Below are 25,973 nucleotides of genomic sequence, written 5' to 3'. Positions count from 1 at the left end.
ACTAAAGGCGTGTACTACTATGCCTGGCTATTACATACATTATTAATATGTTATGTATGTTAGATATTTTCCCCTAAAATACATATTTCACCTCAAATAAGTTTTTGTTTTGTTTTTCAAAATGGGGTTTCTCTGTGTAGCTCTGGCTGTCCTAGAACTAGCTCTGTAGACCAGGTTGGCCTCAAACTCAGAGTTCCTCCTGCCTTTGCCTCCTGAGTGCTGGAATTAAAGACATGTGCCATTACCTCCTGCTCAAAATAAATTTTGAAGAAGCTTCTCATGTCAGGGATTAAATACCTTCATTTTAGAAATACTACATGGAATTCAAATGCAGGACCACTCATAGGCATTTCGGTTTCCCTTTGGTGCTGGGCATTAGGCATGCATTTTGGGCACAGGAGAGACACCTGGAAAGAGGAATGGCCTAGAGAAGTCTTTCTGGGCAAGAGGGCTGGTGCACTTTCAGCCTGATAGATGCTGTCAGCCTCCGCAGAGAGGGCATTTCTCCCAGAGAGAAGTCATATGTGTTTGTAGGAAGAATAAGAACATGACCTATAGGCTTTGTCCTTGGGGGAACTTAGTGGGGAAAAAAGCAGACTTGCAGACTTAGGGGTTCAGCAGAGATGAAAAGGGAAGTATTTAACAACCCATGGTTAGAACACAAACCAAGCCAGACTTGGTGGCACAGGCCTTTAGTCCCAGCCCTCTGAGAGGCACAGGCAGGGAGATTGCTGTGAGTTCAAGGTCAGCCTGGTCAACAAATTGAGCATAGGACAGCCAAGGCTACCTAGAAAAACCCTCACAAGACAAACAAATAACATGTCCTTTCCTGAGGCCCCTCACTAGGAAGGCTAGAGGCTTCCTTTTGAGCCAGGCATTAATTTTCTAGTGACCAGGACTCCTAGTCTGTACAGGCAGGGGTACTTAGTCACAGAAGTATATATTGGCTGTAAATGGGGGGAGGGGGGAAATGAAGCAAAGACTCTCCTTTTTTTAAAAAAAATGGTTTTATTTTTAATTTATGTACATTGGTGTTTTGCCTACATGTAGGTCTGTGTGAGGGTGTCAGATGCCCTGGAGCTGGACTTACAAACAGTTGTGAGCTGCCATGTGCAAGCTGGGGCTCAAACCCAAGTCCCAGTGCTCTTAACCACTGAGCCAGCTTTCCAGCTCCTGGCAAAGGCTCTCTTGCATACTGAGGACAGGGAGGGAGCACGAGCCAGGAAGATAGTGCCTGGGCTCTAAGACCAGCAGGACCATTGCCTCCGTTCTCTGTATGTGCCTTTCCTGGGGTCTCCCTGTAGGAATCCTTTTCCTTGTCTGCCCCTAAACAGCCTTGCTCATCTGGGCTAAGTCTATTTAACTTGAAGGAAGCATCACACAGGTCATGTTTAAAACACAAACCGCCCCTGCCAGTCACTTCCTGTTCCCACTTTTCCTATTTTGAGAGGCTAGGAAGGTAAAATACCAAATTGTCCTATTTTCCCTCCATATGTTGGGCTCAAAGGACTGAGGAGATGACTGCAGGCCCCGGAGCCACTCTGTAGGAGGGGCCTGCTTTTTTGGTCCTAAGCCTTCCTGGGCCTCGCTGTTGGGTGCTCCTTACCAAGACCCTCAAGGATCCAGGCACAAACCCAGCAGGATCAGTAGCCCACAGACAGACCTAGGGTAGCTTAGACCCCAAAAGGGGGAGTTCACCGAGGACAAAGGTGTTCAAACACTGCTGGAAGCATGGATGGTGTTACGGGTGCGTAAAGGAAGCTGCTGAACTCCCAGAAGGGGGGTTCCACAGTGTAGGCTCTAAAGCTGGAGCTCAGATGGAACTTCTCAGCCAGGCCGACTGATGTGGGCCTTGAGCTCTGCCCAAGGAGCAAGGATGAAGAAGATGCCTTTGGCCTCTGCCTTTCAGGTGCAAAGGTCCTTTGGCACCACCTACAGACTGAGGGCAAGACAGGGCCGGTTCTTCTCCTTCGCTCTCTCTGCCGTTTGCCACGCCTGCAGGCTCTCTGTGCTCTCTTTTTTTGGACTGACGTGTTTGAAGGGTGTTGGAAACCGTGAGGTCCAAGCCCTATAGAGAATCATTGAGGAGGCAGGAACTCAACTGGAGCTGGAGCTCGTCTGATGGTTATGCCTGAGGTCACCTGGAAACAAAGAGGCCATTTATTGTTTCCTTTGGTCTTGGACTACGAAGAGAGAAGGCTTTGTCTCTTACAGAAAGACAGCAAAAACTTAAAAAACAAACAAAGCCAGCTCTTCCAGATAGTGTTCATCTTTAAAGGCCCAGCAATTTGCGGATAAGGACCAGTGCTCCAAGACTCTAGGGGTCTCAGCAGGTGGGGAGGCGGGAGCCATACAACTGTCCCTTGATTTATATATAGTCTCCTCGCTGTGGGCCTCCAAGGTGGCCCCCAAAATCTCGCTCACCTGGAGTGCGCCGGGCGTTCTCGCCCAGAGGGCGCTGCAACCTCGCTGGTAGAGGATCCACAACTGCCCTTCTCCTGGTCAGCGCCTCCGGACTCAGGACCAGGCCCTAGCAGCGGGTGCACCTGGGTCCACATCAGGCACGCATCAAGGAAGACGCGAGGCGGGAATCACAGACTGCCGGCACCGGTGCTCAGGGGAGGAAGGCGGGCCTCAGACCCGCGGGAGCTGAGGAGTGGGGTGGGCTTCGATCCTTGGGGGCGTGGAAGGAGGTGTGGCTGGATCTCCGGGGGTGGAGCGGTCAAGGGGCGGGGCAGCATGGAGGGCGGGGCTCGAGGGGGTGGGGATTGGGGCTACCCAGGCCCGCGGAGCTGGGGGTGGGCGGCTAGTTTTTGCAACGGCAAAGAGCCCGTGGGTTTATTATAAGGCGGAGCTCGGCGGGAGAAGTGCGGGCCAGAGCAGACAGAGCCCGGCGCAGAGGAAGGAATCTGGCACACGGGAGCTGACTCCAGCCGGCGGAACCTGCAGCCCTCGCTCAGGACAGCAGCGCGCTAGGCAGGCGCCCGGGACAGCAAAGCGCAGCGCAATCAGCAGAGCCGGCCCGGAGCTCCGCGTAACCCGCAACCCTGACCTGTGCCGCCCGCCGAGCTCTCACCGCCGGTCTGGGCAGCATGAGGCACGCGGCGCTCTGGCTCTGGCTCTGCGCGCTGGCGCTGCGCCTGCAACCTGCCCTCCCGGTGAGTGTGGCCCCGGGCAGGGCTGGAAGGCGGCGGGAAGCCCGGACTCGCCACCCGGCGATGCCATGCAGGCGGCGGCACGTGGAGGGGGAGGGGAGCGGGGACTTCTTCCCGCGCTGCCTGGCGGATCCTAGGGATGGTGAGCCCTTAGATGAAGACTCCTGTCCCAGTTCCCTACACGGTCCGTGGGTGCCACGCGGGGCTCACAGCTCGTGGTCTGGGCGTCCCGCAGATTGGAACCTCCGTTGGTTCCCCGCGCTCAATTAAGTAAAATGACTCCACATGGGTCTGAGTCTCCCGGCCTTCGGCCGGGCTTAGAGTCACTCTCTCCGGTTGCTGTTTTGCTGGCCACCTCAGCGGCCTGGCCTCCGGCAGTGACCCGGAGGGATGCAGTGGCCATGGTCACAACGCCCTTTCCTTAGACCTAATTCAAACCAGACTGTAGGCTGCGCCCCCAGCGCCACGGAGCCCGGGCGTCCGGCCCTTTGCACCCGGGCAAGTTTGGGCGCAGCGGAGCCCGCGCGGGAGCGGGAGGGGGTGGACGTGCGGGTTGCCGGAGGTACGGAATCAGGGCTGTACATGGGACACAGGAGGGTGGCGCGGGGCCCTTGGGTTTTTCTCTGGCTGTCCCAGGTGAGCCGGACCGAGCAGGCAGTGGGAGATTCCGGGGAAGTTGGCTTCACGACGCTAAAGACCCTAAGAACCCAACTTTGGGGTCGCTGAAGTTGTGCTGCCCCCCGGAGGGCCTCCTCCGCATGGCCCGCGCGGGGGACTCTCCCCGCGAGTGGACCCCGGTACGGCTCTTCCCCTCCCCCGACTCGGCTTTGTGCTGAAGCCGCGCGCAGGGAAGGCGGGTCCCTTGGCCCGCCCAGTAGGGCCGCGGGGAAAGGGGGACGAACGTGGAGCTGGCGACTGGTTGGGGGAGGCCTCTGGGTAGGATGCCGCCATCCACCTTTGGCGGGGTTCGGTCTCTCTAATGAGCAACTTGGCCGACAAAGAGCTGGTCGAGGGTCCCCAGAAAGTGCTCTCCCGCCCCAGCCACCGTCCGCTAGCCCGCCTTCCCCAACGGGGGCGCTTTGTTCTCGGCCCCTGTAACCCTTCCCTGGGAACCGCCCCGCAGCGCCGGCCCTCGACGTGGGCTGGGTCCTGGGCCGCCGCCAGGTGTCAGCGCTGCCCGCCGGGTGTCCACGCCCCTAGCCCCCGCACCCGCTGTGGAGTCCCGGGGGTCCTTTCCACTGGCCGACTTGGCCATCCCCTGGGAGGCAGAGGCGAGGTTCGGAGCCCCAGGCTTTATCCCTTCCGGAAGTGGGCAGTCTCCCACCGGCCACATCTGGTCCGCTTAACTTTGATAGCCCTGGCAAAGGCAGACACGTGCACAGGGAAGGAGAGCTGAGCGCTGGGAGATACCCAGGCCCTGTAAGTGGCACTTAGAGAGGTTCCCAATCGCTCCTAAAGGGCACTGTCTTCACTGCTTCCCAGGTAGCCTGTGGTCTCCATCACTCTGGAGTCCAAGAGAGAACCTCCATACTCCAATTGTCCTTGAGTTGCCGTTCCATGGGGGGTGGTGCCGAATCGGGATTCTCGGGGAGGGATGTGGTTTCCAAACTGAGTCTCTGGTGCACTCCTGACTTTAAGGTCCAAGAAATTGCTCTTGAGGGGTGTGTTTTCTGTGGGACTCAGATTATGCCTGGAATCATAGTTACCACTGTGGAGAAGAAAGTGGAGTCACTTGGCATGTCTTCCTGACCCGCCTGGCATCACCGCCGACTCTACTCTCCAGGCTCAAAGTGAGGCCTCACTGGGACAGTGGAGATGTGGTACTGGGTTTCTTTCTTTCCTCCAGGCTCTGGAGAGGTGGTGGGTACGTTTCTGCGGTCTTTGGTGAGGCTGATAGCCCTGTGAGCTAGGCCCCTCAAGCACCCATTGTTCATACAGGGTAGCCAGTTGGAGGGAGTAAATCTCTACAGACTGTTGCCTGGAATTTCCTGTGTGATGGGTAAGGAGTGGGTACTGCAACAGGAGGCCTTTCTGGCCTGGGACGTTGGACCCTCTAGGGAGACACAAGGCCCAGGAAGCAGAATGGTCCCAGTGGTAGGGACCTGGGAAGGCTTCCTGGAGGAAGAAGTTGAGTTGAGCCCCCAAGTCACTGCCTGAGTTTTGGGACCAGACTCCCACTTGGAGGCAAGGGTGTTTGTTCTTTTTTGCTTATCCTTATTTTATGAGGTTTGGTCTGTTTTCTCTCTTCCAGCAAAAACCCACGTTTGGTTAAAAGGGGGTTCCTAAGAGTGAGGGCATTTTCAGAGCTTCCTCTGTCCCTGAAGAGTGAACGCAGTTTGGGTTGGCTTCAAATGGGAGCAGACCCACAAGTTGCCAGAGATCTGGCCCCCTTCTGAGCGCTCCCTTAGCTCCTGTGGGAAGCAGGTCAGATCACCCCTGGGGACCAGCAGGACAGGGAGTGACTGTTGGGTGCCTGTCGTTCAATGGTCAAGGGGAGGCTGCGGGGACAGGAGACTGCTGGGAACTACTCCCCAGAGACCAAGTCAGCTTCGTCTAAATTGTCCTCAGTGTGTGTGTGCCCCATGGTCTTTTGTTTCGCCTATGTAGAGAAGGAAAAAAAGTCACTCTGCAATAGTTATTTGCTTTTTTCTTCCCTTCTTTCTTTCTTTCTTTCTTTCTTTCTTTCTTTCTTTCTTTCTTTCTTTCTTTCTTTCTTTCTTTCTTTCTTTCTTTCTTTCCTCCCTCTCCCTTTCCCTAATTATTTGGACTAGTAGAGACATTTCCCCTGAGGTCTGGCAGAGTAGGAGGGAGTGGGGGAGGAATGGGCCCAGCCTTTGGAGATGATGTCACTGCTGGCTTCAGCTCCCCAGGGAGGGTGGAGCTGGTTGTAGCCTACCTGTGGCTCTTGATGGGCCTCAGTAAAACCTCATTTGCACACATCAGTGGACTGAAGGGCCTGGAAAGAATGATGGGAAAGCTTGGTTTCTGCAGTACTTTCTAGATTTTTTTCCCCTGTTGGCAGAACTTTGGTTCCTGAAGTCCTTTGAGAATGTATCATCATGGTAGCCAAACTTTTTTTTTTTTTTTTAAGTATCCTTGTTTTGTTTTTATTTTTTTGAGACAGGGTCTGGCTATTATGTAGCATTTTCTGCCCTGGAACTCACTATAAAGACCAAGTTGGCCTTGAACTCACAGAGATCTGACTTTCAGTGCTGGGCGTAAAGGTGTGTGCCAGCATGCCCCGCTTTAACAAAGTAGTTTTCCTTTGAGCAGGATTCTGAAACCCTTATTTCCTGTCTGTTATCCTCAACAATAAAATGCTAGGTGTGTTGAATCCCCCCTGATGCTGGGCCCTCCTCTCAAGTGGTGCCAGGTCAAGTAGTCTCCTGGTTCTGGGTGGCTCTGAAGAGCACTGTGTCCCGTTGCCTGGCAGCTTGAATTCTGAACTTCCCTTCTCCCTTTCAGTTTCTGGTAGCCAGTGACACAGGTGTGCCTGCCTGTAGCAGCTTCTCTGTTCAATTCTGAGTTATTTTCTTTGGCAGGCTGAAAAACAAATCAGATTGGTTATAATTCTTACAAAAACAAAGGTCTGACCTTTGGGTAACTCTCAGGCTGTGAATTTGATGTCCCTCAGGGATCTCTGTTGAGACCGTTGTGGTGGGGGTGGGGGTGGTGTAGGATTGGCAAAAGGATGCTGCCAGCCCTACTGTCCTGGACCTAGGGTGGTGGAGAGGCATTGACCAGGTGAAGGCCCTAGAGAACTCCCTCAGTGAAGAAATGTGCACAATTCCAAGAAGCACACATGAGCATGAGCTCTAGTTCTGTGATCTTTCTCATCTGTGACTTATTGGCTCCAGCTACCTCGGACTAACAAGGCTAGCTTATTATCTGTACTTTACATAGGTCTTTTGTTTTGAGACAGATTTTTCACTCTGTGGCCTAGCATGGCCTTGAACCGTTAGCAATTCTCCTGCCTCAACTTCCAAAGTGCTGGAATTACAGATGCGAGCCACCGTACATGACTGGACCCTTCCTTACTCGTTATCCTTGACTGTGACTCTTGGCTTTGGTTCTTTCTCCATCTCTTCAGCATATGTTTTAGTGCACGGTCTACACAATCTAGCACCCATACTGTTTGGCAGGTCAGAAACAGCACTGGATCAAGTAGAGCCCCATATTGACGGTGAACTCTGCCACCAATTTACCGTGTAGTCTTGAGTGACTCACTCCCAAGTCTTCCTGTCCTCGTCTGTAGAGCAGACATCACTATACCTGTTCTTTGTGCCCTCATTCTGTCATTTGCGTACTCATTTCGTAAGAGGTGGTGTGAAAGTGCTTTGTAATGAAGGTGCCAGGGGAAAGGTAGCTATTGATGAGAGTTAAGGTTATCTTCCATTGCGAGCCTGTTAGGGAGTGCTTGGTACTTTTCCTACAGTCCTACTTAGTCTTTCCTCCTAAGCCTTTATGATAAATATCGCTGACTTGTCTTTAGAGTGAGGAAGGAAGGCCTTACAGAGGCCAGTCCTCTACCAGAGAGGAAAGTGGCAGAAACAGGCCTTTTGTGTTTTGTGCGCATGCGTGCACGCTTGTGCACACTCCCAGGCACACACATACGGAGCTGTCAGATGTCTACAGCCCCCAAGAAAGCCTGCACATGGGGTCTGGCTGAACCCTGTGAGGCCCTGCATAGCCTTTACAGATCTTATTTGGACACTCCTGGTTGTGAGCATTTTGCATGGAGTGGGTGTTTGGCTGGGCTGTGGCCCACACTGTGCCTTTGGGCAAACCCTGAGTATTGGGCAACACTCCGGGCCTTGGCTGTGTGTACCTGATGATTGCTTGAATGCAGGCAAGAGCTCTTCATAGAAAGCTGAGCTCAGGAGGCAGCAGATGGGTCCTGACAGTGGGCACTGCGCCCCTGGGGCTACACAAAGCTCACATGTCGTTGGCTGAGTGCTGAGTGTTGAGGACTCTGTCCTGCTTTTCCCAGTGCCTGCTTGCCTTTCCCAGGCAGCACCCAGCTTAATCCGTCTTTCATCCTGAACTTGGGAAACACACTTAGAGATTTGGGAGAGCCTTTGTTAGCCCTAGGAGGTGGGTATCGTGGCCACAAGTGGGTAGCTTGGGACCCAAGACTCCTGACTCCTATGCATTCTCCCCTGGCTCTTTCCAATGCTAGAGTGTGCTAGGGGAACACTTTGGCTGTTAAATTATTTCTAGTCCCAAAGCACACAGAACATACTGTTTCCTAATTGCCTTTCCTCGCCCCTCCCCAAACCCCCAGCCACTGGGGTTTGAAAATTCCCCCCTAGGAGCCTGCCTTAGTGTGTGCAGAGGGGAGATACTGGGACAGGAAGTCTGTAGAAAGTATTTTCATCTCCAGAAACCTGTGCCCCGGAGCACAGTCAGTGTGGTGTGTGCCTGTTGGCTATTCCAGCAGAGATTGGGTTTTAGGTGGGGATGCACTTTCTAGAGCCTTCTGCTGAGTGTGACAGGAGTGCCCTGACAAGTGTTGAAAGAGCATGGACATCTGTCTTGTCTTTTACCATAAGCGGGTAGCTTCAGGTGGAGACTGTAGGCACCAGTTTCCCAAGTGAGATGCTGTACTTGGTGTCCTTTCAACTCCAGAGGGACATTGGAGGCCCCTGCAAAGCCCGCTCAGGGGTGGCTAGCTCTGCCTGTGAAGGGCACTGCTGTCCGCTCAAAAGAGCCTCCCAGGTTACTTCCCTCTTTGTCAGTGCTGGGGAAGCCCTGACCAGGGGTGGGCATTGGAGGAGGGGCATCCTGCTGCCTGGCATGTGCTGTGTGTTTGGAGAGTCAGGAGGTCTGGTGAAGCCTGCAAGTGGAGGCAAGTTTAGCAGGACCTGGGGAGAATTCGGTGGGAAATCTCTGGACCACTGACAGGGCTGGTGGTGTGGTCGCGGCAGTAGACTTGTTCTTCTTCTAGAGACTTGCCTAGGGGTCTTTCCTGCTGACTCTGGGGCTCAGGCTCCTAGTGGAGCCTCTCCAAGGTCTCCCATCTTCTGGTGTTTATGGCTTCGTGGGCTGCCTAATTATATAGAGAGGATCTGTTCCTCTGGCCTCCAGCCCTGGGAAAAGTTCTGGCCAGTGACTCACCTGAGGCCTGCAGCCGTGTGTGCATTCAGGCACAGAGGTATGCTCAGGGGCTGTGGCCATGCTGGCGGTAGCCTTCATAGTCCTGGTATTCTCACCCCGTCAGGCTTCTTTTTGAGTTCTGCAGCAGTGGTAACCTTTGGGAAACCTGGTCATCTCTTATTTGTAACTCCCTCCCTCTCTGGTGCCTTCCCCCTTCTTAACTTCAGCTCTGCTCTTTGTATCTGGGCTTAGACTCATGCAGAAATTATTCCTTCCTTTGTCCTAGATTTGTCCTAGCTTTGTCCCTGACTTCCTTGTGGCCCAGGGAAGTAGTTGACCCTCTAGGCTTGTGAAATCTGCTCAAGGGCCTCCATTTCTTTTTCTTTTCTTTTCTTCTTCTTTTTTTAAATTTTGTTTTGTTTTTTGCTTTTGCTTTTTGAGACAGGGTTTCTCTGTATATCCTTAGGGTTTGGCCCAGGATGGCCTTGAACTCACAGAGATCCACCTGCCTCTGCTTCCTGAGTGCTGGATGAAAAGCGTGTGCCACCACCCAGCTAAGGGCCTCTATTTCTTAGAGTCATGTGCTGGCAGGGAGACTTTTTCCTGGGATGGGTGAAGGTGATCCTGCAGGGCTTCCCAAGATTCTTTTGCTCTATCTTTATTCCTTCTGGGGACTCATTCTGGAGAACTAACTGCTCCCAGGGTCTCAGGATAGACCACTCAGGAGGGGGTGATGCAGGTTTTCAGATCGGTGCCCTTGGCATTCATTGTGGGAACCAGGGTAGATGAGGCCTCTGGGCAAGGTCAGGCTGGGGGTGGAGGCCGGGTGATGTTCTCTACACCCACACCCAGGCATCCTGGCACCCTCCCCAAGGTCCGCTCATCAGCAGGAATGAAAGCTGTGCCGGGCAGGTTGGGGCAGTGGGCAGGTGGGCGTGTTTATCGCTGGGCTCATCAGCTGAGTCACGATGCCAGGCCCCATGAGTCCTCCCTGGAGACTTACCCAACCCACCTTGACCCACTGGCGCCCACTGGCATGAAGTGGGGCCAGGCAGTGAGACAAGACAGGCCTTGGGGGCAGAGAGGCAAAGGGGAGTTCATGACTTCAAGTGCTTCTGACCTGTCCTGGCTGTGTTGCAGGACTTGATGGTGTCTCACGGGCCACCCATGTCTCTGCTGTCCCAGGAGGATTCTGCGTTAAGTGCCAACTTGCCTAGAGCACCTGCTGGGGGTGCAGGAAATGCACCGAGGGAGAGTGCCCATCAATCCAACAGGCCCACCAAGGCAGACCGGAGACGGTGTCGTGAAGCGCATTTGTGATCCGGCCCCTGCCTGTGTCTTCCAAGCTTCTGTGTGGGAGTCCGGACTGCAGAGCAGGCTTCTTCAATGCTTTAGACTTGCAGGCTTTCTGGGTATGGGGAGTGGGTGGAAAGATCTCTCAAATGGGGTATCAGGAAGTAGAAGAGGGTCAGGTACCACTCTCTTATGGGTAACCCCCTTCCCAGCATTCCTCTCCCATTCCAGTCTTCAGGAATGGTAAGAGAACCCTTCCAGTACAAATGATGGGGAAGAACACCTTTAATCTTCCCCATTTGGGTCTTTCTGTGGCCAGACACCCTCTTCTAGCACACCATCTTTCTTTCTAGTGTAAGGGCCACAGCCCAGCCTGATGCTCAGGTCTGCCTTCCTATAGCCACTGGACTGGTCAGGTGAAGAGGGGGCCCAGGTCTGGCAGGGTGAGAACACAGGAACTGATGCTAGACCTGGGGTGGGTGGATAGAGTGAGAATCACCCCTCCCTAGGAAGAGGGCTCTTCGGGAAACTGGGGTGCTATTATCTATCTGTGGCATCTGGTGTGTCCTTGACCCAGGATGCCATGCCAGCAGTGGCTAAGGATCTTCCTGGGGCGTCACTGGTTGGGGACTTGATTGTGTCTGAGGGCCAGAGAGTGCCATCAACTCTGATATCCTCTGCAGCAGCTCTCAGCATCCCTGCTGTCCCGGAAGCACCCAGGCCTCTGAAGTCCCCTCTCCTAAGAAAGTTCCAGGTGGATATGGGGGTCAGGTTTGAGCTCGCAGGGCCCCGGGCTGTAGAGTGTCTAAAGGAGCTGCTGAGATTGTTGCGGAGGCTGACATCATTCCCGCTTCTCCCAGAGAAAGCTGAGGGGGTGTGGTGCAGTGCTGGGATCACATGTCTCCCTGAATGACATGTTGGGGAGGGACGGAGCCCTTGCTTCCGCTTCCGGCCCCTAGGCTTAGTCTGCGGGCTGCATGATCTCTAGGTTCTGTCCTGCCTCCCTGCCCTTACCCCAAAGCACTCTGAAGGAGATCTGGGCCATTCCACACGGGCACAGTGTTCCCTCTGTTCGCTCATCCCCAGGGGGAGGCAGGCCTGGATTTGTAGATTCCTAGAAGTGATCATGAGGGCTCCATTGGAGAACCCTGAGACAGGACAGGCTGGGCATACATTGGACGTACCAGCCACCTATCTTTCTATTGAAGTCTGGATCTGCCTATGTCTGGGAGCCCGAGCTAACTCAAATCTTCAGGGCTTGAGTAAGGGGCTCCTAGCGTATTAGCTGATTATGTCTCCTTAGGCTAGAGAGAAGGATGGCATAGAATCTGGCCCACCTGGCCCACATCCTGGCTTTATCAGTTCCTACGTAATTTTGCACATAACTCTTTACTTCTAAGCCTCAGTTTCCTCACCTGTGAAATGGGGTTCCTCATATCCTTCCTAGAAGGGCTTTTGAAAAGATTAGTAAAGTCATATGTAAAGTGGTTGGGGTTCTCTCCTTGCCTGAGCTTGGCCTGCTGTGTGCAGCACCCCCAGTGGCTGTGCCTGAGCGGGGGGGGGGGGGGACATATGAATGGCCCTTCTGGTCTTACCCCAGGTCTGCAAACATGGCTTTTATCCTTCTTCAGAAATCCAAGCCTTTCCTGGCAGACCAGACATTCATCTCCACCATGAGGGTGGATCCTGGCCTGAGCTGTGTGAGCTGGGCTGGCAAACGGGGAGGAAGTCAGGGAAAACCAGACACTTGGGCACCTGGTTGGGGACTCAGGAGAGCAGGGTTTCAGTTCCTGTGCCTGGAACTTCTGACTGAGGGTTACTGTGAGAGGAAGCAGGTTCCCTAATGGGCACTAACGTAGCTGGGACAGGGGTACAGGGTGGGTGTGGACCGCAGCCCTGAGCCCACTGAGTGCCGGCGAAGGCTGCTTTTCTGTAGAGTGAGAACTCTTGGCTGTACTGGGATGATGGCTGGGTTCCGGCAGAGCAAACCTGCCTGGCCCCTCTTCACTCTGATGGCTATCTGCCCTTAAACAAGTGACTGTCCCCTTTGCCTCAATTTCTACATGTGCAAGATAGATACAGCTCTGCCCTCTGAAAGTGGTTTTAGAGATAAGTTAGCTAATACAGGGAAAGTGCTCAGACCGGTACCTGGCACATTACTCGAGAAACAGCGGCCGCGATGGCTGATTTCCTAAGGTCTAGATTTGTGTCTATGCTTTGCGTGGAACCACGGCCAGGGGTCAGGTGCTTAGATTCTCCCACCCGCTGTTGGCCCCAGGACCTCTAGGCTGCTGGGCCCTGCTCCCTTATTCCCTTCTAGCCACCTCTGTGTCAACTACAGAGGCTATCGAGTTATGCATGTCTCTAGTTCACTGAAAGGGCCTCTCGGCCTCGGCTGTTTTGTTCCTGTGAGGCCTGGGGCCCACTCTGGGGACTGAGAAACCCACCCACCTTTTCAAATACAGGCTCCACCCAGACAGTCCTATGCCTCAGGCTAGCCCACCCTGTCAGGGGACTACTCCCAGCATTCTCTGCCTTCTCTTTGCTTCCCAGGAGCCTCAGTGCCTTCTCAGGATAAATAGGTATCTTGTAGTTCAAGGGGAAAGAGGAAATTTAGCATATTTCCTGGGCATGGTCTTCCTGTCACCTGCATTCTGACAGAGGTTAAAGAAATTTGCTCTCTGTATCTTCTAGTCTCCTTTTTATAACCTTTTCCCGTCTATTGTAACCCATACCCAACTGCAGTGCCCCAGTTCCAGAATTAGACCCTCCCCCATAGGAAATAGATTTATGCCATGATGGAAATGACTGGTACCTTACAGGCATTTTAATTCTTTTTTAAAAATTAATTAATTTATTCAATGAGTGTTCTATCTGTGTACACTTGTGTGCCAAAAGAAGGCATCAGATCCCAGTATAGATGGTTGTGAGTCACCATGTGGTTGCTGGGAATTGAACTCAGGACCTGTGGAAGAGCAGACAGTGCTCTTAACCCCTGATCTATCCAACCCCTGGCATTTTAATTTTCAAAAGGGTATTGCACATCAGCAGGGACACTAAGAAGAGATTTGGTGGTTAGAGTTGGAGCCATGTCCTCAACCTCTGAGCTGGAGCCTGGCTGGGGGTACAGGTGTGTTGAAAGCTGTAGTTTCTGCTTCTGTGAAACTTGAGGATACTTTATTTAGCAAGTTCAAGGGCAGAATGGCCATGAGAAGTCTATGAGTTACAGATGTTTGGTCCCCATGCCCCGATGAGTCTATAATCAGATAGGTAGCGGTTTTTGGGGTGCTGGTAGGTTGAGAGTTTACATCCCAGAATCAAGAATGGTGGGGTTCCTACATTGCTCCAGACAGGATTTAACCCCCAGACTTGTCAACCACCTCTCTTCAAGTCCGTTGGCCCTGACCAGCAAGTTGTACCCAAGGGAATCTGAGGTGGCCCTTTGCATCTCTTTGCAATAGGCTGGGGTCAGCATGATGGAGTGGGGTAGGGACAATTCGAGAAGGCCTTTCTAGCCCTTCTATCTATACAGGCTGCAACCCAGAGATGCTTTGATTCTGGACCTCCAGCAGCTACCTGGGCCATAATGCTCTTTGAAAGTAGAGAGGGATGTCATCAAGTCACTGTGCCCAGTATCCCTGCCCTCTACCTGCCACCACTATTGGATACCATGCCTATGGTCTGCTGCCCTTTGCTTCAGCCACTGTGTCTGGTTGCCCCTTGATGGTGAGCCAGACCCCCCAGCCAGAGAACATGGGTTATTCAAAGCTGTAGGCTGGGCCCTAGGAGCCCTCTTGCCATCATTCTGTCAAATTCCTATGGTATAGTAGCCAAAGTAAGGTTTGTTCCAAGAAACAACCCAAATTATAAGACATCTTTTCACTCTGTTGTGTCTTCTCATTTTCCTTTGGCACATCCAGCTGGTCAGGGCCAAAGGACTTGAAGAGGGGTCCTGGCAAGTCTGGGTCCCTCTAGGAGCAGTGCCTAGGGAGAGGCTGGTTGGGCCTGGGCCAGGTGCCCTGGCTCCACACTGACTGAATCTCACCCTGCCTGTCCTGGCTGGGTTCTGACAGGTGGGAGCTGCAGAGGAACTGGTCTTCCAGCCCCAGCTCCACACCCAGCTCTCAGCTGAGCCTGCTCAGAGGCTAGTCCTGGCATGTGGGTTGCAGGGCAGGTGCGAGCCCCACAGGGAGGTGTGGGCATCAGGGTACTCAGTGACACTGACCTATGGTGGGTATTGAGATTGGAGGAATGGTGCAGGGAAAGGGCCTGGGGCTGGGAGACTTGGCTCTGACATTGACCTTGATTTGCCCTCTGATGTTACACTAAAGGGAAATGCTGACAAAAGGGGTCATTAAAACCAAGAGAGGACATCGACCTTCCACTCTACTCATTCCCAAGAATCCCCAACACACATAGGGAATGAGTAGCCGAAGTGGAGCAGCAATGGGGATTTCTGAGGTGGTGGGGGATGTGGCGATGTGTGTGGTCCCTGGGGATTTTGGGAAATTGGTCCTTTCAGTGGAAGTGCTGCCAGGGTCTGGGCCTTGGAGGTTCTTTGGGCTCCCTAGCTAGGCAGCTAACACTTCTCTTTACCTGCCTGTCCTCACCTTGGCCCCACCCTGGGCTGGGTCCCTCATTCATTCCCCTGCTGGGTCACCAGTCACCTTCTCTGCAGGTCCCAGCTTGATTCTTGGTGGAGAGACAGAAAGCTGATAAATCATGGTGCCTGTCAGCCGGAAATCTGGGTGTTGCCTGAAGGCTTTAGGAGGGGGTTTCTGGGTCTTGAGGCCTCCCTACACTCTCAGCTCCCTAGGAGAGAAGTGAGGGGTTGGCTACTACCCCAGCACGAATCTCTGGTCTCCTGTCATCACATACTCTCCAGCCTGTGGATAACCTGACACAAAGCCATAAAAGTACTCAGAATTATCCAGTCAGGCCGCTTCATTCCCCACCAGCCCAATGGATATGAGACACAGAGAACTGCCCAGACACCCAGTGTAGGAGTAGTTGAGCTAGATCTGGTACCGTCCCTGAGAGCCTCTTTGGAGACGCTTCGGGACAGTCCACCCTATTGTTACATGCTCCCGGCATTCCAGTGAGGACCAGAGGAAAAGATGACTATGGGAAGCAGCATGGGCAAGACCCCCAGACTGTAGGGCACCAAGAAATAAGCTGAGGTCTACCAGGATAAGGAATGGGTTTTAGCTCCTGGAGACACATTGTACCTTGTAGCACAGCTGCCCGTGAGGCTCAGCTTGACCTCTGGGGCCCCTTGGGATAGCTCAGTATCTGCAGCATCCTCCCACTGATGTCAGTCAGGTTACACTGTGGGGCAGCTAATGTGAAGATGCTCGGCTGGGGGGCCAGCTACTTAGGAAAACAAGGTTATTATTGGCGGGCCCTGGCAGGAAGGAGGGTCTTCCTTTTCTTGGTGGGTTTAAGGGCCTTTGGAAGGTTGAGTAGTTCCCTCAGCTCCTTGGTGAAGCAGGCCCTCCTGGCACCATGGTGTGTGCTTAGAGTGAAGCCATCGAAGTCAAGAATAGTCTAGAGCCTTCCCAGGTCGTTCTGCTCCTGCCACTGGCTTACAGAGCTCCCTGGCTACTTAGTACCTTGTCTTTGAACACTGAATTCAGTCAGGGAACTGGAGTGGAGGTCTTGCCTTCCCCAACTCCTGGCCATGGCCCCTCTGTGGGACCTTTCCTTGTCAGGTGACTGCTTTCAAAGTACAGCCTCTGAGCAGGAAGTGTCATTTGACATTGTGGTAGCTCTTTGGGTCGCTGGATGCAGGTGGTAGTTTGGATGTTATTCTCACTCAAGGTCATGCCTCCAATTGTACAGAGGGAGGTGAAACTGAGAGTTCTGTAGCCCAGAACCCCTGACTTATGGGTTCTAGAGGGGTGAGCAATAGCCCATTGCTCTTAGATCCGTAGGTCTGACTAAGACACTGTAGTGGGGGTAGATCTCTTGCGTCCTGTGAACCTACTTGCATCACCCCAGGGTATTTGCTGTGGAGGGGAGCCTTGGTTGGATAAGAGTGAGGGGTGTGACTGTGGGGGTGGAGGGCATGAATCCCTGCACTGCCCAGCGGTAGCATGTTGAGTGGACAGAGACCATGTGGCTGAAGCCTGGGCTCCTGGAACAGGTGTGGGTGCCGCTGACTAGCTGGGATCCAGGCTGCTTGGGGATGGCCATGACCCAGCTCCTTTGATAACAGCAGCTCTTTGTCACTGGTTGTTGTGACTAATGGGACTTGTTGATTCAGTGACTCCGGCTCTCCCACCCACAGAAGCTGGGGCTTCTGTTACGGCACCAGGCAGCCACAGACAACCCATAGTTCTGCCTCTTTCCCACTCCAAGAAGTGACGTTCCCAGCATTGCCTTAGTGACTTGTTAGCAAGTTGTCTTATCCTCTCCTGCCCAGCCTCTGAGGCTTCTCCTTCCTGAAGCCCCTAGAGTGGGGCCCTGGGCATGTCCTGGGAGTTCTGTTAGGGTCAAGACAAGGCTATTTCTTACCTTGTTTGTACCTTCAAGTTCCCAGGTGACGAGTCCAGATTTTTGAAGTTGAGGAACCCATTTAATATAAAAATTCTGTGACCTTAAGTTTATAACTTCATGTGTTATGTGTGTGGACATGTATGTGGAGGTCAGAGGACAACTTGGCAAAGTCTGTTCTCTCCACCTACCATGTGGGTCCTGGCGCTGGAACTCAAGTCATCAGGCTTGGAGGTGTATGCCTTAAAATACAAAGCGTGCCATCCTGTGCAGTCAGTGATGCTTCTTAAGGGCTGTGTGATCTAGACATCACTCAAGTTGCACAGAGGGTGACTTGGTAGGGGCTGATTGGAAGCCAAAAGTCTGTGTACCCCCAGCCACTGGGGTGGGGAGCAGCTGGGCATTCTCTCCAAAAAGCCAATAATCTCTGACCCACTTGGTTCCTTGATTTGTGGCACAGCTGAGGTGTCTTCACAGTCAGGATAACATGACAAAATGCCAGAACATAGACTACCCTGAGTCCCAGGCAGCCAGGACACAGGGCTCCATCGGACTGTAGTGCCTGCCACAGAGGGTGGCCCTCCTTCCAGTCAGTGTGGGTGTGGGAGCTGGCAGGAAGTGGCTCCAGGCTGCTTTTAAGCATCCGGGCCAGCCCTCTGCCCACAACTCCAAACGTGGTGCACTAACTCACAGCTGGAGGCAAGCCCTCCCCTCTACTCAGTCCTGACCCATGCTGTTCTTTCTATACTATCCTTCTATACTATCCAAGTGTGTGCCTGGAACCCACCTGGGCTACTAGGCAGAGCTAAGTACTTCATCTTGCTTCCTGGTGATGCTGCTGTGGCAAAGTCACTGAGGCTGTTTGCTGGCAACAGATGGGCTCAGCCAGAGGAGGCGGTCCTTAGACCTGGGGAGTAGGGAAGGAAGGATGTCCTTCAGTGTGGGGACACTTGTTGGCTGATGGCCTTGGGTTAGGTCCTTTACCCTGGAAGTGCTGTTCCTTATCTATCAGAGATGCTAATCTCAGCAGGACCTGAGGAGCTGCAGGGGAGGTGTAGGAAATAAAGTGAGTGGTGAGAATTATCTCCATCCCTAGGGAAGGCCTTTGCCTCCTTTCTCTGGGACTGGGCCCCTGCCTTGGGTGTCTCTCCAGGGTCCTTACTATACAGGCCCAGGGATGCCTGAAGCAGATGAGATGACTAGTCTTTTCTTCCACCCCGTGTCCGCATTCCATATATTTGCTTCCATGATCCTTCCAGGTAAACCAAACCTCGAACTTTCACATTAGAGGTTTTTAAATTAGCCAGCTTCCAGGCTCTGTGCTTCAGTAGGAGGAAGCTAAGTGGCCCTGGGTTTGATAGCACAGACCATGAAAAATCTTTCTTACCATGAGGTTTCTTCTATAAGCTTTTAAAAGTATGTGTGTGTGTGTCCCTGTATTCGTGTGTTATACATGTGTCACAACAGGCATGTGGAGGAGGTCAGGCAAACTTACAGGAATCTCTTCTTTGCCTCACTTGAGTCCCAGGATCAAATTTGTCATCACACACTGGCAAGCACCTTTCCCTGATGAGCCCTTTCGCCAGCTCTGTTCTCTGTTCTTGATTTGTTTGGTGAGCAGCTGGTTTTCTTGAGGCCTTCAGAAGTGAAAGGTAGTGGCAGGAGGTTGGTCACCGATGGGAGTTTTCTTATCCCTTGACATTCCTAAGCCGTGGCCACATGGTCTTGGAAGGACCCAGGTCAGAAGAGATACTGAGTAGGGTTCTACGAGCTCTCAGGAACACACAGGGCTCTAAATGGTACCCAAAAGTTGCATCGAAGGCTCCAGTCAGCTGGGATCTGGGGTTCTGGTTCAGACTCACATCCCCCCTGCACCACCCCAGTTCTTCTCTCCATCAGAGAGATCCCAGCTGAGGGTGGAGGTGGGGCAGTCAGGGAGTTGCCTCTCTTCCTTAGCAGAGGTTGGAGGCTTAGGGTGTGGGACAGGGTTGGCGCCCCACCCCCTCTCCCTGCCCAGGACCTGGTTTGCTGGTTTCAGTGAAGGTTTTCTCTAGAAGTTTGTTGTGTAAACAAGATCACAGCGGGATAAGCTGAGCAAAGCCAGGGGTACAAATTGCTTCCCTGTGAAGACTCAGTCTTATCTCTGAGAGAAGCCCCCCCCTTTGGAAAATTGCTGACTTTTGGGGCTTCTCTATGGAGGGTAGAGGCTGGCTGCCTTATGTTTGCCTGGGCCCCAATATATCTTTGCAGCCTTAGGTGCCTCATGTTGAACAATATCTGCACCCCTGATGTGGGACTTGGGCTGGTTCAGTTGCATCTGGGACCTCTCTACCTCCATCTCCAGCTTTCCCTCTCATGGTGGGTGTCAGTGGCCTAGGAGAAGGTGGAGCTGAGACCTAGGAGGAGGAGGAAGCTATGATCTTGGGGGACTGTTCTTGTCTAGTGGACCTGAGGGTCACGACTCCCTTGGGATCGTATATCGGATATTTTACATTACGATTCATAACAGTAGCAAAATTAAAGTTATGAAATAGCAATGAAATAATTAATGGTGGCGGGGATCATCACAGCATGAGGTACTGTATTAAAGGATCGCAGCATTAGGAAGGCTGAGAACCAGTCATCTACTGGGTCTGGGCCATGATGGGCTCTAACTGCTTTCTGGAGTTGAGCCCTATTGAACCAATTGTCCTTGAAGATGGCCCTGTCTAGGCTTCCTGTGTACAGGAAGTTCAAGGTTACTTCTGGTCTTGCAGCTTCCCTGTGTGCTGAGCTGCCTCTTTAGCCTGTCGTGCTTTTATGACTGTACCTTTCCCCCTCGGCTCTCCCTGCTCTGCTCTGCTCTGCTCTGTGAGGCTGACTGGGCTGTGCCTGGGTCTTGTCAGGCTTCCTGGGCCAAGGTGACCCTATTTCCTTGGTGCTCAGCCTCAGCTGGGCCACTCTGATTGATGGTCTAAGGAGGCTCCTGCTGAGCTGGCTCCCTCCTGCCTTCTCTTCTCCTGAAATTCCATCTTGAGCATATGCCCCCCCCCCCCCGTGTGTGTGAGCCTCCTGGCATCGGGAATCGCCACAAATTCCAGTGTCCTTCATCACAGGTTCAGTGGCTCTCAGGCACTACTTAGAATGGACACTTGTTACCTGCCGGACTGTATGCTTTTTTTTTTTTTTTTTTTTTTCAATTTGCACAGAAATTTTGTGGCCATTTTGTAATGCAGATGTTAGTACTGGCACCATTTTACAGGTGGAGAAACTGAGGCTATAAATTTGTAGTGACATCTCTAAGGCCACTCAGTTGGTAAGTGACAGAGGTCAGGAGGCCTCTGGAGCCCTTAGCCAAACCATGTACTTTTTTTTAGGATTGTAGGCATACACTATTCCTCCCAGTTGTTATGCTTTTTATAAAAGAAAAAAAAATCATTTTTTGTTCTGGTCTGTATGGGGGCCTTGTAAGATGGTCTGTACTGAGCTGGGCTATTTGGGCTAGTTTCCTTGCTGAGCAGGGCTCCCATATCTCCCCTCCCCATCCCCTGCTTACCCGGATCTTCCTCCTGCACCTGCTCTTTTGGAACCGGTGCTGGCGACAACCGTGGGCCCTTCCCCAGCCTGTCTAGCTGGGGGCGGGGGCGGGGGGGAGCAGTGCTCCGCTTCTCTGCCCAAGTCCTGTGGGACTGTGTTTGCACTCCACCACCTGCAGCCCCTTGGAGCTGGAGCAGGCAAGGCGGGCCACATTCCTGCAGCCGCCGTTGCCAAGGAGAACCCATCCCAGGCCTACTGCCCCATTCACTGGAGCCTCCTTAATGCAGAAGCCTTTTTGAATTAGCTTCCACTGTCCCCAGCCCAAAGGGCGCCCTATCCTTTCTTCACTAAGAAGGCCAGGATACAGTCCTTCCTGTGGAGGAGAAAGCGGACCTTGGGACGAGGCCTGAGACCACCCTGTGTGGGTAGAACTGCTTCAGCACAGATAGCCCCACCATGCTTGGCCTGGCTCTGCTTCTTACACTGGGGGCTTCTGTGTCCACACCCCACTGTCGAGCGCAGCTGGACACTGATTTTCTAGGTACAGATTATTTCAGGGGCCTGTGTGTGAAAGCTCCCCATTGATGGCCCTAAAGCCTGATTCCTGGGGTAGGATCAACTGATGGCTTTCACAGGGGTCACAGCTTCTGTTCCCAGGCTGGGCTTCCTGACTAGACAGCACCCTGGGCTTACGACCATGTCCCCATCACTTGCAGTTCTACCTGGCACCAGGCTTTGTTGTTACAGCATTGGGGATATGAGTAGGAGCAGGACTCAGAATTAGTAGCCCCGGAGCCACATGCAGTGGTTTCCTGCATGTGTAGCTGGGGTGGTTGGCTGAGGTTGTTCAGCTGCCTAGGATAGAAACCCAGGGACGCGGAGCATTGGCCAAGCCTCATCTCCTACCCCTTTCTGATCTTTTGCAGCAAATTGTGGCTGTAAATGTGCCTCCTGAAGATCAGGATGGCTCTGGGGATGACTCTGACAACTTCTCTGGCTCAGGCACAGGTAAGGCTGACCCAGAACACTTAGATGGCCACAGGTCATGGCTGGGGTGGTGAGCAGGCAGTCACCTAGCTTTCATGAGTCCCCTCCCTCCCCCACCCCATTCTCAGACAGTGGAGTCAGAGGGACAATACCGAAGGGAAGAATGGTGTCCGGCTGCAAACTGCTCAGTTAAGGGAAAGCCACTTCCAAGAAGGGAAGTGGTTCCAAGAGGCCATGGGCAGCCGCTAGAGCCAATCCTTGGAGGAGGAGTTCTACTCTACCAAGTCTTGGTGTTTCCATCTGTGAGATGGGAATACTTTGACCCAGAGAGTATTGGGAGCTGCAGATAGTGCAGAGCCTGTTGGGACCTTGCTCTCTAGATACCAGTTCTCTGGGGGGAGAGAAGGCCTTGGGCTGTAGCTAGCCTGAGAGATATCACAGAAGAGGGGGTAGCTCAGAAGGGAAGTCAAGGTAGCAGTGGGAAGGGGACCATAGAGCAAAGGGCTGGGAGATAAGATTTAAGATGAAGCCATGCATTCTTGGGAGCCTATGCCTTCAGGGAAGATGATAGAATAGGTGTGTGCGTTGGCCTAGGGTCCTGACAGCAGAATCCTCTCCCAGACTCCTGAGACCTTTCTCACAATTCAGTGAGCAGGCTGCTCCCAGGCAGGCGAGGCTCCAAAGGGTGTCTTTTCTGGCCTGCTTCTCAAAGTGAGTTCAGCCTTGGCTAATTCACCCTGGGTGACTCAGGTCTTAGCCTCCTCATAGCATGAACGTCAGGCTTGACACCTGGAAGACCTCCCCTACCCTGACCCTGTGTTCTTACTCTCTACTTGTGATCCCTGCAGGTGCTTTGCCGGATGTCACTCTGTCAAGGCAGACATCTTCCACTTGGAAAGATGTGTGGCTCCCGACAACCACAGCCGTAGCTCCAGAGCCCACCAGCAGGGATGCTGAGGCTGCTTTTACCTCTATCCTGCCAGCTGGAGAGAAGCAGGAGGAGGAAGAGTCAGTGCTTGTTACAGAAGCAGAGGAGACTGGCTTCACTGCTCAGGACAAGGAAAAGGAGGTCACCACCACCAGGCCCAGGGAGACCACACAGCTCCTGATCACCCAACGGGCCTCAACAGCCAGAGCCACTACAACCCAGGCACCTGTCACATCTCATCCCCACAGGGATGTGCAACCTGGCCCCCATAAGACCTTGGCTCCCATAGCACCTGGCCAACCTGACCATCAGCCTCCAAGTGTGGAGGATGGAGGTGCTTCTGTCATCAATGTGGTTGCCGAGGATGGGACTACCAACCAACTTCCTACAGGGGAGGGCTCTGGAGAACAGGTGAGTAGCTTTCTATTCCCTGGGGACTTCCTGGGTGGCTGCTAGTACCTGGTGCCTGGCCTAGCATCTTTTGTCCTATAAAGCTCGTTGTGGTCCTCATTATAATGATGGGGTAACAGACTCCCACCTTCCTCCTGCCCTAAACAGACTGATTACAAGATCAGTAGGAGACTTCTTAGACATCCATCATTCAAGAGTTAGCAACCTAAACTTAAATCAGGGTGAATTTTCTGTCTTAGACCATCATGGGAACTTTCATACCAAAAATGTGTGCTTTGTGTCATAGATTCTTGTGTGTATCTGTGTGGTAGCTGTGCCTTGGCCAGCCAGGGTCCCAAGTGTGATGGCATTCCATGGCAGATGCTGGCAGAGGTTGGGTGTGTCTGAGAGGGTGGCAGAGGAACCTCAACAGGGTATGGCAATGCCACAGGTTGCTGTTGTGTCAATGGCTCCAGCCCGACCTGATCCCAGTCTACCCTTCTGTAGGACTTCACCTTTGAAACATCTGGGGAGAACACAGCTGTGCCTGCTGTAGAGCCTGGCCTTCGGAATCAGCCCCCAGTGGATGAAGGAGCTACAGGTGCTTCTCAGGGCCTTTTGGACAGGAAGGAAGTGCTGGGAGGTAAGTCTTCTTTCAAGCAGGTAGGAGGAGACAGGCTGTGGCCTTGAGGTAGCTTGGGTTGCTGGGGTGCAACCATCTTTGGCCACAGGTTGGGGAAGGAGTAGGGCTGACTACAGCTGGGGAGAGCCTGCTGCTGAATCCATGTAGCTACTGATCTGAGCCAGCCTCTGTCCATTCCCTAGGTGTCATTGCTGGAGGCCTGGTGGGGCTCATCTTCGCTGTGTGCCTGGTGGCTTTCATGCTGTATCGGATGAAGAAGAAGGATGAAGGCAGCTACTCCTTGGAGGAGCCCAAACAAGCCAATGGTGGTGCCTACCAGAAACCCACCAAGCAGGAGGAGTTCTACGCCTGATGGGGGAATAGTTCTCCCCCCAACCCCTACCACTCACTAGACTCCCACTCGCCTCTTCTGTGAAAAACTTCAGGCCTCCCCACCGCTGTGCCATCCCTTCAGTACCCAGATTCTTCCAGCTGTTCTTGCCCGAGTGCTCCCAGGGTGTGCTGGGAATTCATTCTACTTCTTTGACTTCTGCCTAGAAGCTTGGGCGCAAAGGGTTTCTTGCATCTGATCTTTCTACCACAGCCACACCTGATGTCTGCTCTTCCAACTTGGTTACTCCAAATGGAGACCCAGCTCTGGACGGAAAGGGGACCCAACTGCTCTGGACCTAGATTGCCCTATTGGGGCTGGAGGATCCTGGGGACAGGAGAGGGGCTTCGGCTGACTTGCCATAGCACTTACCCATAGAGACCGCTAGGGTTGGCCGTGCTGTGGTGGTGGTGGTTGGGGGGGATGGAGTCCAGGGCTCCTCGGAATTCACTTCTCATTGTGGGGAGGTCTACTTTAGAGATCAACTTGTTTTTGCACATGTTTCCTCTAACTTCTCTGTTTAGAGCCCCAGTAGACCTTACTCCTGGGGTAAGGCAAGTCAGTTGACTGCTGTTCCTCACCTCGCTTCCCTAATCTACATTCGGGGGACAATATTGGGGTTAATGAGACTTTTTGTTTCTGTTGTTTGGTTTTGTTTTTTTTGTTTGGTTTTGTTTTGTTTTTTAACCTAGAAGAACCAAATCCGGACGCCAAAATGTAGGCTTAGTTTGTGTGTTGTCTCTTGAGTTTGTCGCTCACGTGTGCAACAGGGTATGGACTATCTGTGTGGTGCCCCATTCTTGGTGGCCTACAAGTAAGCTGTCCAGGCTAGTCCAGGGTGCCATGGGATAGCCACCTCTTGAGTGCTCATGCCTGTGTACATGGACGCAGGGCCATGGCTGTGCCTGGGCCACTGTGACATGGAAGAGCCTTTGTGAGAACTTACTCCTAGGTCACAGTCTAGGAATGGAGGGAAGAAGACTGTAGAGCTGGGGGGAGGGGTGGCCCCGCCTTTAGTACCATCTCTGGTCACCCTTTCTCCTGGAAGTTGACAAGACACATCTTGAGTATGGCTGGCACTGGCTCCTCCATCAAGAACCAAGTTCACCTTCAGCTCCTGTGGCCCTGTCCCAGGCTGGAGTCAGAAATGTTTCCCAAAGAGTGAGTGTCTTTTGCTTTTGGCAAAACGCTACTTAATCCAATGGGTTCTGTACAGTAGATTTTGCAGATGTAATAAACTTTAATATAAAGGAGTCCTATGAACTCTACTGCTTTTGCTTCTTCTCTGGGCTGGTGGTATAGACATAGCCAGTCCTTGCCCAAACCCTGATAGCTCAGGAAAGCTTGGCTCAAGGCTATGTGCCTCCAGTTCTCCAAGGGATAGGATCCTGGATCCAGGGTTCCTCTGATTTATTTGTTTTTTTGTTTTGTTTTGTTTTTCTTTTGGCTAAACCTCTTTTGGAAGTTGGTAGGTTCACTCAAGGTTTTACAGGACCTGACGTCTGCTCTTCTAAATGGTTTAAGTAACCGGGACTTGAGCATATCTTGACCTGGGGTCACTAGAGTCACGCTTGCTTTGCAGAGCAGACACCTGGGATGACCTTCCTCCCTCAGGTTTGCTGGGACACTTCTGAGGACTCCTTGCTTATTTAGCTCAACGATGCTCCAGCTGCTGGCTAGGCTGCTTGGTGGCTCAGCTAGACAAAAGGCCTGTGCCCTGTGTTTCATCCCAGAACTTGTTGCCAGAACATATGGCTGGATATGATGTGGGGTGGGGGTGGGGTCAGATCTGAGACAGCACTCAGCTGAGGGCTTGTGAGACAGTGCCTGAGCCTCAGGCTGGGCCCATCCATGTAATTGCAATAAATGGTATATGTCCATTTGGACAGCAGACACTTTGGTGGTCCTTGTGGAGTTTCTTCTTGGTCTGGCCATGGCCTGCTCTGTCTGGTTTTTGGAATGGGAGCCTAACTGGCCTGCATTATGGCTTGGTTGGTTCCAGGTAGCAACAGACTCTGCCATCATTGCCCAGGCCCCAGGGCAAGACTTTGGGCTTGCCTCATCCTAGGGCTCCTGGCTTTGCACCTGTCCAGCCCTCTA

At 52.9% G+C, this 25,973-nt stretch overlaps 1 protein-coding gene across 1 annotated transcript; it reads left to right on the top strand.

Annotated features, from left to right (window-relative positions):
- The first annotated feature begins 2,783 nt into the window (after window positions 1-2,783).
- Sdc1 (syndecan 1) lies at window positions 2,784-25,768 on the top strand. The gene is made up of 5 exons (XM_055625826.1): window positions 2,784-3,158; window positions 21,482-21,563; window positions 22,391-22,881; window positions 23,368-23,503; window positions 23,686-25,768. The coding sequence occupies exons 1-5, from the start codon at window positions 3,093-3,095 to the stop codon at window positions 23,853-23,855; spliced, it is 945 nt and encodes a 314-aa protein (XP_055481801.1). The 5' UTR covers window positions 2,784-3,092; the 3' UTR covers window positions 23,856-25,768.
- The last annotated feature ends 205 nt before the right edge of the window (window positions 25,769-25,973 follow it).

This window comes from Psammomys obesus, unplaced genomic scaffold (assembly GCF_907164565.1).
Source record: "Psammomys obesus unplaced genomic scaffold, mPsaObe1.curated_primary_1811, whole genome shotgun sequence".
Classification (NCBI taxonomy): domain Eukaryota; kingdom Metazoa; phylum Chordata; class Mammalia; order Rodentia; family Muridae; genus Psammomys; species Psammomys obesus.
This window is presented reverse-complemented; position numbering and strand designations above follow the sequence as displayed.

Excerpts from the sequence above, each read along its gene's own strand:
- Sdc1 (XM_055625826.1), top strand. The coding sequence starts at position 3,093 with ATGAGGCACGCGGCGCTCTGGCTCTGGCTCTGCGCGCTGGCGCTGCGC. Across the intron at positions 3,159-21,481 it reads GCCTGCAACCTGCCCTCCCG|CAAATTGTGGCTGTAAATGT; the intron begins GTGAGTGTGGCC and ends GATCTTTTGCAG. Across the intron at positions 23,504-23,685 it reads CAGGAAGGAAGTGCTGGGAG|GTGTCATTGCTGGAGGCCTG; the intron begins GTAAGTCTTCTT and ends TCCATTCCCTAG.